At 29.0% G+C, this 18,983-nt stretch overlaps 1 protein-coding gene across 1 annotated transcript; it reads right to left on the reverse strand.

Annotated features, from left to right (window-relative positions):
• Positions 1-4,322: 4,322 nt before the first annotated feature.
• On the reverse strand, positions 4,323-5,774 carry LOC136079435 (uncharacterized). The gene has a single exon (XM_065795173.1). It carries the CDS (start codon positions 5,772-5,774, stop codon positions 4,323-4,325), a length of 1,452 nt encoding a protein of 483 aa, XP_065651245.1.
• Between the last annotated feature and the right edge of the window lie 13,209 nt (positions 5,775-18,983).

Genomic DNA, 18,983 nt, shown 5'->3' on the forward strand with positions numbered 1-18,983 from the left:
TGTGGCCAAGTTTTATTTTCACGGTTGAAAGATCGATATTTTAATATTTATTTGACAGCTTTTAATGCTAGAATAATTCCTCGGTAACGTATAATAGGGACCGTTGTGGCCACAGCAGGAATCTCTATAGCCAAATTCCGTAAATTACGGCAGACGCAAATAAATTTTTAGTGATAATTCTTCAACAAAACAACCAAAAACTAACTTGGCTACCGTTAAATTTAATCTCTATGGCCATAAACTGTTAAGGGTTATACACGTAAAGTAAGTCACGCAGAGTTTAAATAATGGTTTAACAAATAAGTAGCTCTCGTTCGCAGAGTTTTGAAAGTAAAATCATTTGCGCAAAGTTTCAAATTTTAACTTTAGCGTGACGTAATTTATTTTAAACTATTTAGTCGAAAAAATATTTTGCACGTCTTTATAATATTTTCCTTAATATATTACTAAAATATTTTTATATCTTATACCAAAAATTTTGAAAGACATTTAATTGATACTAAATTTTTCCTAATTAAGAAGATCTTTTTCCTATATTAGGAAGCACAAAAACAATTTTTTTTTTTAATTGCACACGTCATACAAATAATGACTGTCTGGCCAGCACTTATCCGTGCGCTGGTGGTGAATTTCAAATGGAGAAGACTGGTGGTCATACATTAGCAACCCCCATGTCATTCCTAAGATCTATATAAGGGGGCACCCTACCAGTGTTTATAACGTCTGACAAAATGCACAATTGGTGTAGCCCCCTCGGGTAGAATTTGGGAATGACCTGGGGAGCCACTGAAGTCGACCACAAAATTGTGCCCCAATTTGACAATGATTTTATTTCTAATTTAGAAAAGACCACTCTCTAATTTTTTGTGATAAGTCTAACTAAATTGTTTAGGGCAACTTTAAAAAAATATATATTAAAAAAAAAATCGAGTTGGCATTTTTGTAATTTAACATGCCTAGTAAAATTATGCTAAATGCCTAAATTTTAGGTGTTAAGTTTATTTTCAAATGTTTTAAGTTGTTTCATTGGATTCCTCATCCCAAAATATGTATAGGTACATATTTTAGCATTTTAGTACACACAGAACAATGACAGCTTTTTAGTACACACAGTCCAAAACCATTTTTCAAAATAGCAGATTTTTAATGGTTTAAGTCAAAGTTAAAACAGCTACATCTTTGGAACCGGTTAGAATTAGATGATAAAATTTTTGAATCATCATAACTTATTAAAATCTTTGAGTGGTGCAAAAATCAGCAAATTCTGAGACTTAAGGTTGCATGCCCAAGATGTTTTCACATGAAATTCCCGTTAGATAATGTTCCTTTAGGTTAGGTATGCCATCTCCTATGGATTAGGTTCAGGCTGCAATCTTTTAATTAAAAGAAAGAAAAAATATTATAAATCTCTTCTTGGGTTTTATCGTTTACTTTCAAAAAACATTTAAGAGTTAAATATATATATATATATATATATATATATATATATATATATATATATATAAATATATATATATATATATATATATATATACATATATATATATACATATATATATATATATATATATATATATATATATATATATATATATATATATATATACATATATATATATATATATATATATATATATATATAATATAAAATATAGTATAACATTTATTAAAAACTCAAAAATTTAATATTCATATAATATAACAAATGTTGCGGGTGGCGTTATGGGACACATGAGACTTTTGTCACCATGAGTACCTTTTTTAAAAAAATTATATATCGTTAAAAATATTTTAGTTGAAAGAAACAAATTTATGTTGTTTTAGAGCTAAACAATTATATTAATTAATAAAAAATATAAAATGTTATGTTTACATAATAAACAGTCAAATTAATTAATAATAAATAAAAATATGTTAACTTTTTAAATGTTTTTATGCTAAATTTTAATCTTTTAGAACTATTTCAACAAACAATTTTGCAAACAATGAAGACTTTTAACAGCACATTTTTGGGTTCATTTTTGGGCATTTTGAGTGTAGAAAATGCACTTTTTATGAACTGATATTGAAATAAATAGTGGAGGAAAATAAGATTGTGTTGGTAAATTTTGATTTCTTGATACAATTAGATCAGCTTGTAGAGCTGAAGAAACATCTTGGGCATAAGTATGGTCTGTTTGGGCCAAGTTCAATGAATTATCTCCACTTTTAACCGCAAGAGGTACTTCATTGAAGATTAATGGAAAATTATATAGCCCATAGGTCCACGTATTATGATGTATGCCAGTGAAACATGGAAAATAAGGATTAATGATGTTTAGAAAAGACAGAAAAGATGATGATTAGATGGATGCGTGGTGTGGCTCTAAAAAACAAGAAAAGCAGCGATGATTGTAGAAAGAGATGAGACTTCGTGAGTATATCTGATAGGGACCGTTAGGAAAGATTGAGGTGGTTTGGACATGTAGAGCGAAAGAATGCAGATAACTGATTATCAGCATGTAAAGAGTTAAGTTTGAAAATCTATATATATAGGTATCTATAAGGGTATATATATAAAATATATATAGCTAAAACATAGTTATTGTAATGTCTTGATTTATTTGGAAGAAAAAAAAGTTTCTATATTAGCCGTAAACAGATTGTGCGTTATTCAAAAGGGGCAATTTTTTGTAATTTTTTTTTTCAAAGTAAATTTTTGATACAATTATCATTTATTTAAATATTTCACTTTCTAATATATTTCTATTATATTTTAAATATAATATATTAAAGAATATAATATAAATAAATCAAATACTTGAAAACATAAATGATGCCCAAAAATAGACGACACAAAGTGCACACAAAAAAACAGACAACAATAAAACTTAAAAATTATTATTTTCTTTTCTACGAAACATAGAGATTTTTATATTTTATTTCAGTTTATTTTAACTATTTCCATTTTTGAATTCTTGTTTCTTTATTTATTTTATGTTCTTTAATTTATTTTCATTCAGCTTTCAAATTTTTTTTTGTAGTTAATTTTTTAATGACTAGACTTAAGACTTGATTTGATATGTTACTGAGCAACTTGATACTTGATTGGAGACTTGATCTCAGTGACTTGAGACTGGACTTGCGACTTGCTCAAAATAGAAAAAAAATCTTGTTTTTCTGGAAATTGATGGTTAGTGATGCATTTTTTTAATAAATTACTTATATTATTGTATATATATATATATATATATATATATATATATATATATATATATATATATATATATATATATAGATCTATAGTTTGTTGGCTTTAGGAAGAGCGGAAGGAAAAAAGTGATTCTTACGCCAACACATACGTCACTTTTAATTACTTTTGACGTTCGCCCAACATTTTCGTGTTGGACGAAAGTCAAAACCATTAATTTAATTACAAATTAATTGTTATATAAAAAAACCACAAAAAGGCAAATTTAATTGACCGGAATGTTTTTAAAAACATTCTGAATGTTTTTAACAATATAAACAATGTTTTTATTTTTATTTTTTTTAATAAAATGTTTTTATTTTTATTTTTTTTACTGTAAATCATGCGCGGAGTGTTGCTACATCGACTATCTTATAGCCTGAATCGCAAGGGAGTGCTGCTACATCGACTGACAAATAGCCTGACTCGCAAGGGAGTGCTGCTACATCGACTGACAAATAGCCTGACTCGCAAGGGAGTGCTGCTACATCGACTGACAAATAGCCTGACCCGCAAGGGAGTGCTGCTACATCGACTGAGGGTATGTATATATATATATATATATATATATATATATATATATATATATATATATATATATACATAGGGGAGAGTTGCCTTAATTGGAACACTTTAGGAAAAAATATTTATTAACCAAAGATGGCTTAACTATGAAAACATTTATGAATTAAATAATATAGATATACAAACCTACTATGCTTTTATTAATGATTCGACCCTATTGATCGCACACTTATTGGATATAAACTTTGATTTTTCATGGCACCATTTTGTTCCAATAAAGGCAACTGGCCTCCTTGAATGGAACACATATATTTTTTAATTAGAACAGCTCTAATATTTGAATAAAAAACAGCTATAAAACTTATGTCTCAAAGGAAAAATTAATTGGTTAGCTTTTTAATAAAAGATATTTAAAAGATATAATAACAAATAAAAATTACAACAAATATTTATTTCTTTTTTCGCAATTCATAAGTCTTTTTTTCTTGCAGCTTCTGCACTTGGGATGGTAGTGGTGATATGTGGTGTGCTGTGGTGGCGATGGTGATTTTATTTGATGTGCCCAATTTCATTTGGTCCATGGTGATTGAGTCAAGTGCTCTTTGCTTTCCTTTGGTTTTTGCAATAGTTTGGCATTTATTGGATTTAGTGTAAGCTTTTTTTTTGTAGATTTTTTAATTTGTTTGGAAGCTATTTGATTTAGTGTGTGCTTTTGATTTCTTGGTGTAATTTCTAGAGCACGTCTATATGAGGAGCTTGTAAGATCAGCCGCCTGAGTTGTTCGTGATCTTCTTTTTTTGTTTTTTACTTCAAGTGAAACCACTGGCAAAAGAGACAAAGTTGAAACTGAAACATGACATTTTAATTTTTTTTCACTTGATTTATCTGTAGATAGTTTTGTCATCCCATCTATACTTTCAGATGACTGAAGATTGTTTGAAGGACCAACATCAGTAAATGAAGAGGCTGTAAAATCAGAATCAGTGAATACATTTATGTCCAAAGGCCACAACCCACTAGCCTGAAATCCTTTCATAGCAATTCTCAATGATGCTGCCTGACTATATGCGTCACCAAATAATTCTGCAACTTGCCAAGTTGTTACTGGTTGTGATATATGTGACCGCATCCATTTTCGCATAGCTTCATCATAGTATGTACCAAGTGGTCCAAAGAACGCAACGTCTAATGGTTGCAGTCTGTGTGTAGTATGGGGAGGTAGTGATACCATACGCACTCCAGCATTTCGTGCTAGATATATCGCTGCTAAATTTTTTGAATGTGTAACATGACCATCAAGTATCAACAAAACTTTTGATTGTTTTGAAGGTTTAACAACTTTAATGAAATGATTGAGCCAATCAAAAAAACCTTCATTTGACATCCATCCTTTCTCTTGAGTACTAAATACAGTTCCTGGAGGTGCACCATTTGTTATTTCTGGCTTCATTCTTTTGCGTTTATATATTAACATTGGTGGAACATAAAATCCTGCTGCAGATACACAAACTACAGCTGTTACTGAATTTCCTCGTTCACTACTAGTCATAATTTCAACTCGTTTTTTGCCCCTTGCACTAATAATTTTTATCTGACCATCTTGTACTGTTGATAAACTAGTTTCATCCATATTATATAGTCTGTCTGGAGTTAACTTTTCTTCCATGTATAACTTTGAAAGTAAATTAAAGAAAGATTGCACTCGCTCTTTATTAAAACCTTGTGCACGTGCAATTGATGTTGATTCAGGCCCACGAAGCAACAGTTGTGGGTGCCTTTGCATAAATGCATAATACCACTTTTTTCCTGCCATTCGTGTTTGTTTGTTAAAATTATGTGTGATGTTGTTAGCTTCCGCAATATCAAATGCTAGACGACGAAGATCATCAATCCTTAATCCAAAGTACATCGATTCTAATAATAAACAGTGATCAGCTAGTTCTGTTTCAATTTCATTAGGTAAGGTGGTAAGTCGACCATGAAATTTCACATTTGCAACAGCAACTTTGCTTTTTTTCATTTATATGCCTTGACAAAGTTGCTTTTGGAATACAAAATTCATAAGCGGCTTCATTTAAGCTGATTTCTCCTTGTTTTATTGTTCAACAGCCTTTTTCAAGTTTTCTAATTTCCATTTTCCAAATTTTCGTGGTGTTTGCATTTTATAATCTTATTACAGGCTTATTTTTTCATATATATATATTTTACTCATATATGATTAAGTTAATTATATACTCATTATATAATCATTATTTTTCATCATTTTTGTTTAGTTAATCATTAACTATATAAATCAAAATCTATATAAACTATATAAAGTTTGCAACTTTATATATTAACTTCTATATACAGTAAAAAACTTATGCTGGGTATATATTTTATGTTGTCTTACAAGTTTATCCGTTAAATAGAAATGTATATCTTTTGTAAAACTTTTACATTTTATTTTATACTAAAAGATAAAATGATTTGTTAATTAATGTATACGATGTTTACAATCAACTTTATATCCTTAGACTATGACTAGACTTTAGACTATGAAAAAAATTTTGTGAAAAATCATTTTATACTTTAAAGCAAGACTAAATACCAATTCCAAAAAAGCAACCAATGTCTAACAATTATACTATGTCTATAAAAGAAATTCGCTTTAAAAAATATTATACAGTCGGACTAATGAAATTTTCTGATAATTCGGACGTCAAGCAGCGTGTTATGAGATGACATCGTTTCAATTACGGCAACTTTTGAAGTTCCATTCTAAGCAACATAGGACCATGGTGTTTTAGCAAAATATTTACATACAAGTAACAACTTACGATACAAGCTCTTAATATCACATAGACTTGAAACCCTTAAAATTTAAAATTTAAAAAAAATTATCATCAAACTCAATATCGTTAAGCTTCTGTAATCGTTTAAATGCAACGATAAAATTAGATTAAATTTTTTTCTTTAAAAAAAAATTATTTTATTCACATACGTGCAATTTTTAAGTTTAAATACTAGAAGTTTCAAATAATAAAGAAAATTATTTTCTTTACAAGAAAAAATATTCATGAAAGTAGAATAAGTTCCAGTTTCTAAATAAAGCTAAGTGTTTCAATTAAGGAGCTGTTCCAATTTCGGCAACTCTCCCCTATTATAATTATATATATATATATATATATATATATATATATATATATATATATATATATATATATATATATATATATATATATATTTATATTTATATACATATTTATATATATATATATATATATTTATATATATATATATATTTATATATACATATATATATATATATTTATATATATACATATATATATATCTTTATATATATGTATATATGTATATATATATATATATATATATATATATATATATATATATATATATATATATATATATATATATACGAGGGTCCTTATTTATATTTCGGGAATTGGCAACACTGATGTCATTTTGTGAGTCCATCTGACGGTCGTATTTCGCTTTCCGACGTGTCTCGTGAAGGTTGTCCAAAATCGACTGTAGTGCCAGAAAACATCGAATCTGTCACGTTGAATCCCACATAGTTTGACAATCGCTCAAAAAAAAGCTTGTGTTGTGATGCTTCAAAAGACGTTTATAAAATCGTGACAGGTGATGAATCATGGATATATTCGTATGAGCCTGAAAGTAAGCAGCAGTCGACTGTATGGTTGTTCCAAGATGAACCAAATCCATCAAAAGTTGTTCGCGCACGAAGCACTTCAAAGAAAGTGGTGGCCTGTTACTTTAGAAAAACTGGTCATATTGTGACAGTGCCTCTAAAGGATTGTAGAACAAAAAATTCTGAGTAGTACACAACCATCTGTTTGCCAGAAATCTTCGGTAAAATAAGGAAAACAAACAGACGTCGAATTGTTCTTCATCATGACAATGTAAGCTTTCACACATCGGCTCAAACAAGAGACTATTTAAGCACTCAAAACATCAAATTGATGGGTCATCCGCCGTACAGCCCTGACTTGGCACCCAATAATTTCTTTTTGTTCCTAACTGTAAAAATAAACTGCGTGGTCAACAATTTTCATTGCCCGAAGAAGCTATTGAAGCGTTCAAAAATCATGTTTTGTAGATACCTCATTTGGAATGGAATAAATGCTTTGAAAATAGGTTTAAGCGCATGCAAAAGTGTATTGATCATCGTGGCAAGTACTTTGAAAAAAAAAAATGTATATATGCAGCTTAACTATTTGTTTTTGTTCCTATTCTCGAAATATAAATAATGACCCTCGTATAAGGCATTCAATATTTCGCTTTTTTTGCCTCGGCTAACAAATGCCGTAGCTGAAATCCAAAAGTACTATTTACCTCGGCAACATTTTTAAATTTTTGTATTTTTAATAAATCTTTTCCTTTTAATTTCTGGAATGAAATACAATGAAAAACTCTTTTTATTACTCAATAAAATGAATTTTGTAATATTTGGTTTTAGAAATTATTTCCTTTATAGCTATTTATTAAAATTATTGAAATATGTTTTATGATAATTTCTTTAGCCACTGCACGTTTTTGCCGAGGTAATTTATCAAAATACTGTAAAGCCCTCGGCAAAAACTTTGGCATATGCTGAGTGCAGAGGTTTCGAATTTTGAATGCTGTATATATACATATATATATATATATATATATATATATATATATATATATATATATATATATAAATTTTATTACATTTTTTTAAATCACGAAGCTATTTCTTTTATAATGATATATTTTTTATAAATATTTACGAGTTTCAAGTTTTAGCTTAATACTATGGGCCAGAAGTTATATAATAGCTGACACGTTTCTTTTTGGTAATTTAATCAAACGACTATAAAGAGATTATGAAAATAAATTGCAATAAGTGAAAACTAATGTAAAAACCTCGATTTTAACGTTTTACTGTTTATGGAAAGTTAAAATATGAAGTTTTTAGCCATTTATTAAATATTTTGTTGCTGAAAACAAGGAAACTTTTTACTTTCGAATAAAAGAGACATTTTTGGAATATAAATACTTAACACATTTGTTATTTGTTTGATTCTCTTATTGAAAGATTTATAAAAAAACTAATAAATTATATAAGAAAAGCTTAAGCTCTACTTATTTTAAATATAATAGTAATAGTCGAAAATAAACAGAAAACATTAAAAATTGAAGTTTAAATTTGAGTTTTTAAGAAATTCAAATTGTTCGAATCTCTCTTTAAGGTATCTTTTTAGGTATCTTTTATAACTTTTAACGCCGCTGAGGTATTTTACGCAGCTGAGGTATCTTTTTATAACTTTTTACGCCGGTCAAAAAAAATCCATTTTTAAAATTAAATTTATTAAATTTCCGGTAAAGAAGTTAATGGGTTTAAATAGAAAAACTTTCACGTTTTACGTAACTTTGAGTAGAAAACTGAGCAGCCGTTGCGTAGTGGTTAGCTCTTGTCTCAGAAACAAGAGACCCATGGCTCAAACCCGCTTCTGGGCATGTTTTGCGACTTTCGTTAGGAAGGAGGCGTAAACTTCCTGTTAAATGCTTTCCCGTGGTGCTCTCTGATAAGACCGTTAGGACTTTTTGGACACCTAAAATTAAGTTTAAAAAATACGTTGATATATATATAAGCATATTTTATTACAAAATCACGCGTGAAATTCAATTTTTTAGTTAATTTCAAAGTTTAATGAGCTGAAAATTTGCTTTAAAACTTGCTGCAAAAAAGTCCGTTTTTACTTTTCTGGGAAAAAAAACATTTAATGTTTTAAAATGAACTGCCAAAAATAACGCGAATGTTACCATAAAAGTGCAGAGTTTAAACAATATTTTTTTTTTTAAAACACATTATTAAATCGTTATTAATTCTGTTTTAAATCACCATTTATTTTTACTTTTATTTTTCCGAGATTTTAAATATTGTTGTCCTGTATATGTATACATATTTTTATTTTACAATATTTTTATTGAAAAAGAAACTGCGTATATGCAGTTTCTTTTTCAATAAAAATATCTTAAGAGTACTTTTCAAATTAAAACCTTGTATATATACTATAAAAAAGATAGGTGCATACAGAATATTAGATTTCTTATAAGCAGCAGTATTTTATACTAAAACTACCTACACTTTATGTAGACCTACGTTATTCTACGTAGTGGAGTAATGTGGATCTATATAGACAGCTTCAAATAAAGGCTTCACAGACCCGTTAATAGTATTTTAAGTAGTAGTTTTTTGTTAAATTTTTTTAGTAGGTTGTTCAATCATGATTTTAAGACATATTTTGTCAGAAGGCATAACTTAAACATTGTTTTTTTTTTAAACGCAGTCAGTTTAAGTCAGAAATAAGTTCAAATAGGCCCAGATTACCCCACCCACCCTATATACATATTTTCATTGTATGTTTAGTTTTCAAGTATTTTAAGTTTTTTGCCAAAAAATGGATTATGGATGAAAATAGATATATTTATTTTTTCAGGATATTTAAATTTTACCTATAGTTGCAAAAACTTAATCAATTTTGATTTGATACAATGTACGATAATTTTTATGGCCCTATGGAGTATTTTAAACCAATAAATTGATTTTCACCAAAAATGAACTTTAGTTTTGCCTTGCAGCGACGATATGTAAAAAAAAGTGTGAGTTTTATTGCCCCAAAAAGTGCAGCATAAGTAACAACTTAACTTAACCTCCAGATTGGGGGGAGGTCGGGTGTAGGATTTACAAATTTACAAAATTCTGTTGGTTTCTGTCGGTCAAAACTGAAATTTGGCTTCAAAAAAAAAAAAATCCCTTCGTCGGTAAAAGTTGCTTTTTTCAGTTGCACTCCAACCCACCCACCCACGCCTTCGTCGTTCGGTACGGCCCTGCCTCCAGAACCTCTTAACATTATCACATAAGTACAAATATTTTTATGTTTCTGATTTTTTATGTAATTGCTACTCATCGATTTGCGTATTTCATTCTTTTCAATTGTGAGGGTAAAATGAGTTAGTTTTTTTAATTAAATAAGGTTTTTTTTTGAGGTTTCTCAAAAAAAAGAAAAAAAAGACCTACAACTTAAAAATATTCTTTTTCCTAAAACAAAAAGTAAACGTTTTGTTAGTTAGACATTTTAAAACAAATGAAACAAATAAAAAATTAAGGTAACAAATTGTATGAATAATAGCATAATTACAAAACTAACTTTGTAGTTTTGTTATTTTTGACTATTAATTTGTTATGGTACTTCGCTTATCTATAGCAAGATAATCCGTTTATTTATTTATAACTTTTTCGTTTCCCTCTTTCCCCTGGAACAAAGTATTACAAAACCTAAAGCGTGACGTATTTTGCAAACAACCTTTTTGCGTAATAAAAGTTGTATATTGTCACGAAATGATAAACACTACTTCATAAAAAACCTGAAGAAAAAAATCTTCCTCGCAAGATTCTTGAACTTTCCTTATATGATGGTTATAAAGCAAGTCTGTATAAAAATCTACCTAATTTTTATTTGCAAATTTTTCCCATGGTTAAATGAAACAAATTCATAGATTTATTTATTTAAACTGTTTTATCCATAATTAAGGTTCGAACAGTTTCATATAAAATAACACTTATAAGCAAGAGAAAAAAATAGATTTGTATTCAAAATTACCCCGCCATTTTTTATTTAAAATTATATATTATAATTACTTTATTATAAATATAAGGCCGGTTTACACAATTTTTTTACACAGTTTTTTTGTTGATATCAAGTAAAAATTTATAACTTCGATTTTTTAATAAGCTCAAAAATTAATACACGCTGCCCCCTCCTTGTATTTAGCACGCAAGAGTTTGCATTTTCTAATTCTGAGGCAATAAGTAGACAAGTTATTATTGATAGCATCTTTTTTAATAATTTTTAATAAAACGTAAAACATAAAAAGAATATTGTAATGTATTAAGTTTTCCCAGGGATCTTTCGTACTCATATTTTCTTATAGATGAAAATCATTATAAATATGTAATTTAACGTAATGTAACTAACGTGTTTAGGTTAAATGTCATCACTGAAAACCCCATTAAAAAAAAAAAAATCATAAACAGGCCACCCTAACATGGAATAAAATTTAAAAAAAAAAGAAGCTTAAAACACACCAATTTAATATTGAGGAACAATATACTGAACACCTATCAAATATATATAAATGTAAGTAAGTTCAATACATCAAGACAAGATGTTAATATTTAATATAATAATATTTCAAACAATTATTTAATTTTGGGATCCTTGATGAACAATATTCAGCTTTTTTTGAAAATAGGTTCGCTTCGATTTGTTCCAAAGATACAGTGCTGTGCAAAAGTCATTATAACAGTAATATTTTTCAGGTTTTTTTCTATTTTCTTGTAGCGTTACAAATAAAAACGACTGAAAACAATTGATTTAGATTATTTTTTTTATTGCAACTGTTCATACAATTTAAAATTACACAGTTTATTAATACTTTAACTGCCCAACCCTTGATTTGATGACAGACTTGATCCTACGGGGCATAGAGCTAATCAAGTTCTGAACAGTAGCTGGTGAAATATCATTCCATATGTTCTGTAAATGGTCCCAAAGTGCATCCTTATTGCTAGGGTTTGCTCCTTGCAAGAGTTTAAACATTATTTCCCACAGGTGCTCTATGGGGTTAAGGTCTGGACTCTGGGCTGGCCAGTTCAGTACCCGTTTTTCATGATCCTCCAGATATGCAGTCACAAGCCTTGCTTTATGGCAAGGAGCATTGTCCTGTTGGAACAGGAACTCTTCTCCCTTGCCAAAAAGCAAATTGGCTGATGGCAGCATACAGTTCTCGAGGACCCTGACATACTAGTGTTGATTCATGGTATCCTCACACCTGTACAACTGGCCATCCCCTGCCCAGGACATGCAACCCCAAACCATTATGGAACCTCCCCCGTGCTTAACTGTTGGAACAATGCACTGTGGGATGAACTTTTCCCGGCTTTCCTTCTTACATTAGCCCTTTTAGCCCCACAAAACATCTGGAATAAGCTTTCATCGTTCCACAACACCCTTTTCCTTATGTCGTCGCGCAAAATCCAATCGAGCTTTCTTGTGGGCAACAGTCAAAAGAGGTTTCTTGGCCAAGGTTTCTTAAACCTTGTAGACCGGCCTTCAGGAGTCTCCTTCTGACTGTGCTTGTAGATGTGCCCACTGCCGACTGTTTCCTGATGTCCGATGATGTCATTCGACGATTTTTCATACGAACTAACACCCGATCCTCTCTGACCGTGGTTTTTTTTGGCCGGCCGTCCCTGGGAAGATCGCGTACGGAGTTGGTTGCGGCATGCTTCCTCACAATTCCAAATACAGTCAGGTAGTGGATTTTCATTATTTGTGCCACCTTCCGATACGAATATCCCTCCTTAACTTTCGCCAACACCTCACATCTCTGTTCCATCGTCAACTTTCTATACGGAGTCATGTCTGAAAAATGTAAACAAAATTTTTAAATAATATAAAATAATAAAAAGAAGTAATAAATATTAAAAGTGCAATAGTATAAATATAGAATACATAATAAATCATGTTGTTACAATTGTTATTTCTTCAGAATATGACAATTTTTAAATTTTATTGACCAATAATTCCAATTTTGTTACATGATATTAAAAAACAATTTTATGGGCTAAAAAAAAACAAAATCTCATGCTTTCCACACAAATCCATAAGTAAAATACTATAAAACTGCATAAAATGTCATTAAATTACAATTACTAAACTAAACAACAGTTTAGAATTAAATTTTAACATACCTGCTAAATCGCCAAAAATTGAAAATTCACCGATCGCCACGGGAAAACCCGATAAAAATGGATAAATATTAATAAAATAACACAAATTGTGTTTAAAAACCATTTAAATAAATAGTTATGAAGTATTCGCTAGATGGCAGGACCCTATGGCGTTTTAAATGCACTGTAAGCTTGTTTTCGACGCTGTTATAATGACTTTGCACAGCACAGTATACAAAAAATTGTAAGTAAAACATAAAATGAGCTTGCGACATTAACTTCGCTGAACGCTTGATTTTTTGAATATAACTATTAAATTGTTCACATATGGACGTGTTCACGTGGGACGAAGAAGTCAAACGACTGTATTTGAAGGCATTGGAACACTTATGTGTGTATCCATGAAAAATATCATGAAAGAATCTAGTCTATGAAAAATACTGCGACTCTCTGTTTTTACAATACTCAGTTAAATTGCAAGCAAAATCATAAAATAAATCGTCCGGAGCTTTCGGACAATGAGTATAAAGCGACGCTGCAGGATCCTTTCGACCTTCACTGCCTGGGATTACATAACAATGACCATGAACTGGACAAAACCATAAAAAAAAGAATAAGTTGTTCCTTTTTTTGAAACGGAAGGAAATTGTTTGTCGCAGTTAACATCTGGATGGTCATCAAAAACAAAATTTTTGCGATCTTTTTTATCTATAGTGAAATCGCGCATTCTTCTAATTTGACATCCATGTTGAGTAAAGTAGTATGCGCGACCATACTTAGCTGGATTATAAGATAATAATTTTCAATTATGCTGATATCTCCACATGGTTCATTGAAATTATGAATGTTAATTATAGGTTTCGCAATATAATCAACCAGCATTGCTACATCAGGGCGTGGATTTCCATTTGACGAACAATTGACAGAATTAAGTATAAGGGACGACAATTCAGGGCAGTAATATTTAGATTTATGTACGAAAATTTTCACATCCTCAATAGAAACGCTATTTTCTAATACCAACATCTTAAAAGATGATACCTCGGAACAAAATGGAATTAGGGAATCCATTAATGCATCAGCTGCAAGTAATATAAACAATTCTGCAAGTGCTGTTCTTTCTTGCTGAGGACAATCTATTCCAGTTATCATTCTGTTAAAAGCAGCTTTAGCATAAAGGGGTATAAAAAAATCTAAAGAGGCTTCTAAAGATAATACATCATGATTATTGCAACCATTCTTTATAGTTTCGCAAACAGTGCGGATAGATTTTCTTGCTTGTGCAAAATCTTTGGGGTCTTTTTCTTTGGTATTTGAAATGAAACAACGATCAAATCTGCGGAATGTTGTTTTTGAAACTTCTTCAATTTCTGAAGTCTCAATAGGTTTGCTTAAACCCAATACCAAGTTTCGTCCATCACAAGCTAAAATGCGATTGTTGTCTCCACACATTGTGCACTGTTCTCGGAAGTCAATCCCCATGTGAGAAGTCCATCCAAAAAACCAATTAATAAAAACTGAATGTGACATAAATGGCTAAGCATTGCTGCACATATGTTTGTGCCGATTACACATATTGGTAACATAACCGCTTAAAGTTTGACCACTGGTTTGAACCGAATCAACAAAGTCCCAACCAATTTCATACCCAGCGCATGTAGATGAGGATAATTGAAACACGCAATGCTCTGTACCATCCCAATACCTTATACATGACAGTCTGACACAACGTTGAAAAAAAATCTGAACTAGTATAACACCTCTGTCTGTATATAAATTGGATGTGCCATTCAAAAAAAGTTTTCCTTCTGGATAAGCATCGGTAGTCCATCTAGCCTAAAATATAACTCCATTAACCTAAAAGATAATACAGTATCCTTTATTTAAAATGTTGCATAAATAATTTTAAAAATTGCGTGATATTACTGGTATAATTAAAAGTAAAAACCTACTCCACATTTGCAATCACCATCGATAGAAGGATAAACCAATTGATTATATATCCATTGGATTCTTTTATTTAATTCTCCTACCAATCTTGGAGAAAATGGATCTTGATCCACTTGTTGTTTACTAGGTGCACTAAAGCCAAATTTCCATAAACCAGTCTAATCATCAAATAAATCAATCCACTAGAAATACACTAATTATATTAAAAAAATAAAATAATTGAAAATTTGAAAAAGTAAAATTAAAAAACCTTATATTTCCAAGCATCTTTAGGAATTTTACATGGATTTATTTATATATTTATTATTATCATTAAATTTATTATTATAAAGCATTATTTTAAATTTTGATTATTTTGTAATATTTATAAAAAATGAATATTAGAAAGTTAAAAGTAATTAACACGTACGACGCTATAACCCTGAGCTATTCTCTTATGTAGAGATGCCGGAGTCGAACCAGCGTCCTTCGCACGTTTTTACTTAAATGTGAACACTAATTATAGTAAATTATAAGTGAAACTACTCATAAACGGATTTAGATTGTATCTAAGCATTAATAGACTTATAGGATTAATAGACTGTATCTAGACATTAATAAAACTTTTAAAGTTTGGAAAACCTTACTGTAAAAGAATAAAGAGTAGACAATAAAAAACCTTAATTTTTGATCTAGAAGTTTAATACCATCCATTGGGAGTACATCAATATCAACATCCTCATTTAAGTCACTGTTAAACGAACTTAAATACCAACATTCTCTTAATTTCATGAGATGACAGCAGACTTTGCTTACACTTTCATTTGTTAAGTATTTTAAAGCCCTTTTAGAGCCTTCATTAACCGTGCAGGAAGAGTTGTGACATTGAACAACTCTCCTATTACTACCTGAAACCTTATAAATAGTAACAATAGCTACTGATTGATTTTCCACAACAGAAAATTTATTGACATTAAGTCGTGATGGTAATTCAATAACTGGAATTGAAGAAAACTTGAGCCCTTTATTCATCACAACAACATTTATATAACACGTATCAGTTAATGCTGGCTCCTCAAATTGAGCCAACAGAGAAAAAAGGCTTTTTAACAAACGGACATGCAGGCAATAATTTACAACAGTAGCATCTACATGGCTGCTTGAAATTGAAAATATCTTGCATGAACAATTATAAATTGGAGACAAAGTTGAACTTGTGACACTGATATGAATGAAATCATTGCACTAAGTATAACCAATGAATTATTTTTTTTTGTGAAAATTAAAAAAAATTGGTATTTACATTTTTTAAAGGTACTTGATAGAAAAATAATAAAAAATTACAATAAATTTACTTACAAGGAAATCACCAGTATCAGAATCATAGTCATTCATTAAAACTATATGTGTGGCTTCATCCATATATCTCCATTTTAAAACACCATGATTGAACAACTGTCCACAATAATATTGAAACAAATTTACTTGAACCGACGATGTGTTCTGCAAAAAGACAATTTATCTGTTGAATATTGGAGTTCTTCAACTTCATTACTGCTAATAATTGGTGATGACATATCAATAGATATTTTATTAAAAGGCTTTTTACGATGCCCATAAGTTTAACCTAAAAATTAAAGTTTCCAAACATAAGTATATATATATATATATATATATATATATATATATATATATATATATATATATATATATTTATATATATACATATATATATATATTTATATATATACATATATATTTATATATACATATATATTTATATATACATATATATTTATATATACATATATATTTATATATACATATATATTTATATATACATATATATAAATTTGAATAAATTTATAAACAAATTTAAATTAAATTATTGACATTCCATTCCTGTTCTACAAATGTTAAATTGTTGTAATATTTATTGATATTTATTTCTATAGGTTGTAGTTAAATGTTAGCATTAATTATAAAACTTACTTTGTTTCTTATCACATTGTACAACAGCATCAATTTTACCCATCGAAACCTCTGAAATTTGTGAAAAATGAAATAAAGTTAGTAAAACGAATAAGTTATAGATGGAGTCAAATTTGTTTTCTCATAATTTAAAGTTAACAAATTTTTTTTGATAAAACTTACTTTTTTCCTAAGCATAAGGAATAGTTATATCATTTTTACCCAAAAGAACCTCTAACACTGCTAAGACTATTTTGCAAGGTTCTTCACGATAGCAACATGCCTAAGAAATAAAAATCTGAAAACCTAAATAAATAAATAAAAATCTCAATTATCAATTGATTATCAAATTAAAATGAAAATCATAAAATGAAGAGAGATTTTAACATTTATAGAAAAATTCACAATCTTAGTATACTTGTATGATTCTATTTCTTGGGGAGGCAGGAAAATATCTAGTACAAGTTGTTAATCTTTGCTCAAACTTTACATTAGTGGATATCTGATTGCACCAGCTCCAGAAATGATCATTCGGTATAGATGTTAAAATGTAAATTTGCTCTTCTAAAGTCACATTGTTTAATTGCTCTAAGTTATAGCTAAATACTTTACCATTGTCATCTCTGACACAACGATAATCCAACAAAAGCTTTTCCCAATAATCATTTTCACCATCGGAACAAAGTAAAAATCTAAATTAATGGTACAAAATAATAGACACTTCAACAGATTATTTATTAAACTTAACTTAACTAATTTAATAATTTTAAAGTTATTTAAAAATAGAATTAATTTATTAAAAATGATGCTATGTTTTTACACAACACAAAACAATAAAAGTAAAATGAATAAAATCTATGTCACCTTTTATTATCAGATGCATTGGATGTGGACCATTGTGGATTTTGTATATTGAATAACACAATATAGAAAAACATTTGCTGCTTTTTGATTCAATGTGTGGCTTAATTTGATTGAAAAGTTTTTGAATACTACTTTTGTTATTTGAAATTTGTCTGTCATAAAACCTATTTTTTGAAAAAATTGGTGTTTTTCTTCCTAATAATAAAATTAAAAATTGTATGCATAAATGTATGTCACTGTCTCTCTCTTTATATAGAAAAAAAAGAATACACACATAAGGTCGGCGATATTTTACCGACCTCTTTCTATTTTGTATGGTTAAACCAATGTGAATAAATGTTTTTGCCTAATTACACAGTTTAAAGTCGGAATATATATAAATAGATATATAGAATACATACATACATACACATTAATATATATATATATATATATATATATATATATATATATATATATATATATATATATATATATATATATATATATTTAAAAAAAAATTAAATACCATGTGGTTTTTGCTTTTGATAAAGGTTATCTTGCCTTTTTGAATGGGATTCTACATCTTGACTTGTGTAAACTTGATAGGGAAGAACTGAATTAATTTCAAATTTTTCTTTTAATTTTGCATGAATGAGGTAATGATAACATCCACTTAAACTACCAAACTCA

The sequence above is a fragment of the Hydra vulgaris genome, chromosome 04 (assembly GCF_038396675.1).
Source record: "Hydra vulgaris chromosome 04, alternate assembly HydraT2T_AEP".
NCBI classification, from domain to species: Eukaryota; Metazoa; Cnidaria; class Hydrozoa; order Anthoathecata; family Hydridae; genus Hydra; species Hydra vulgaris.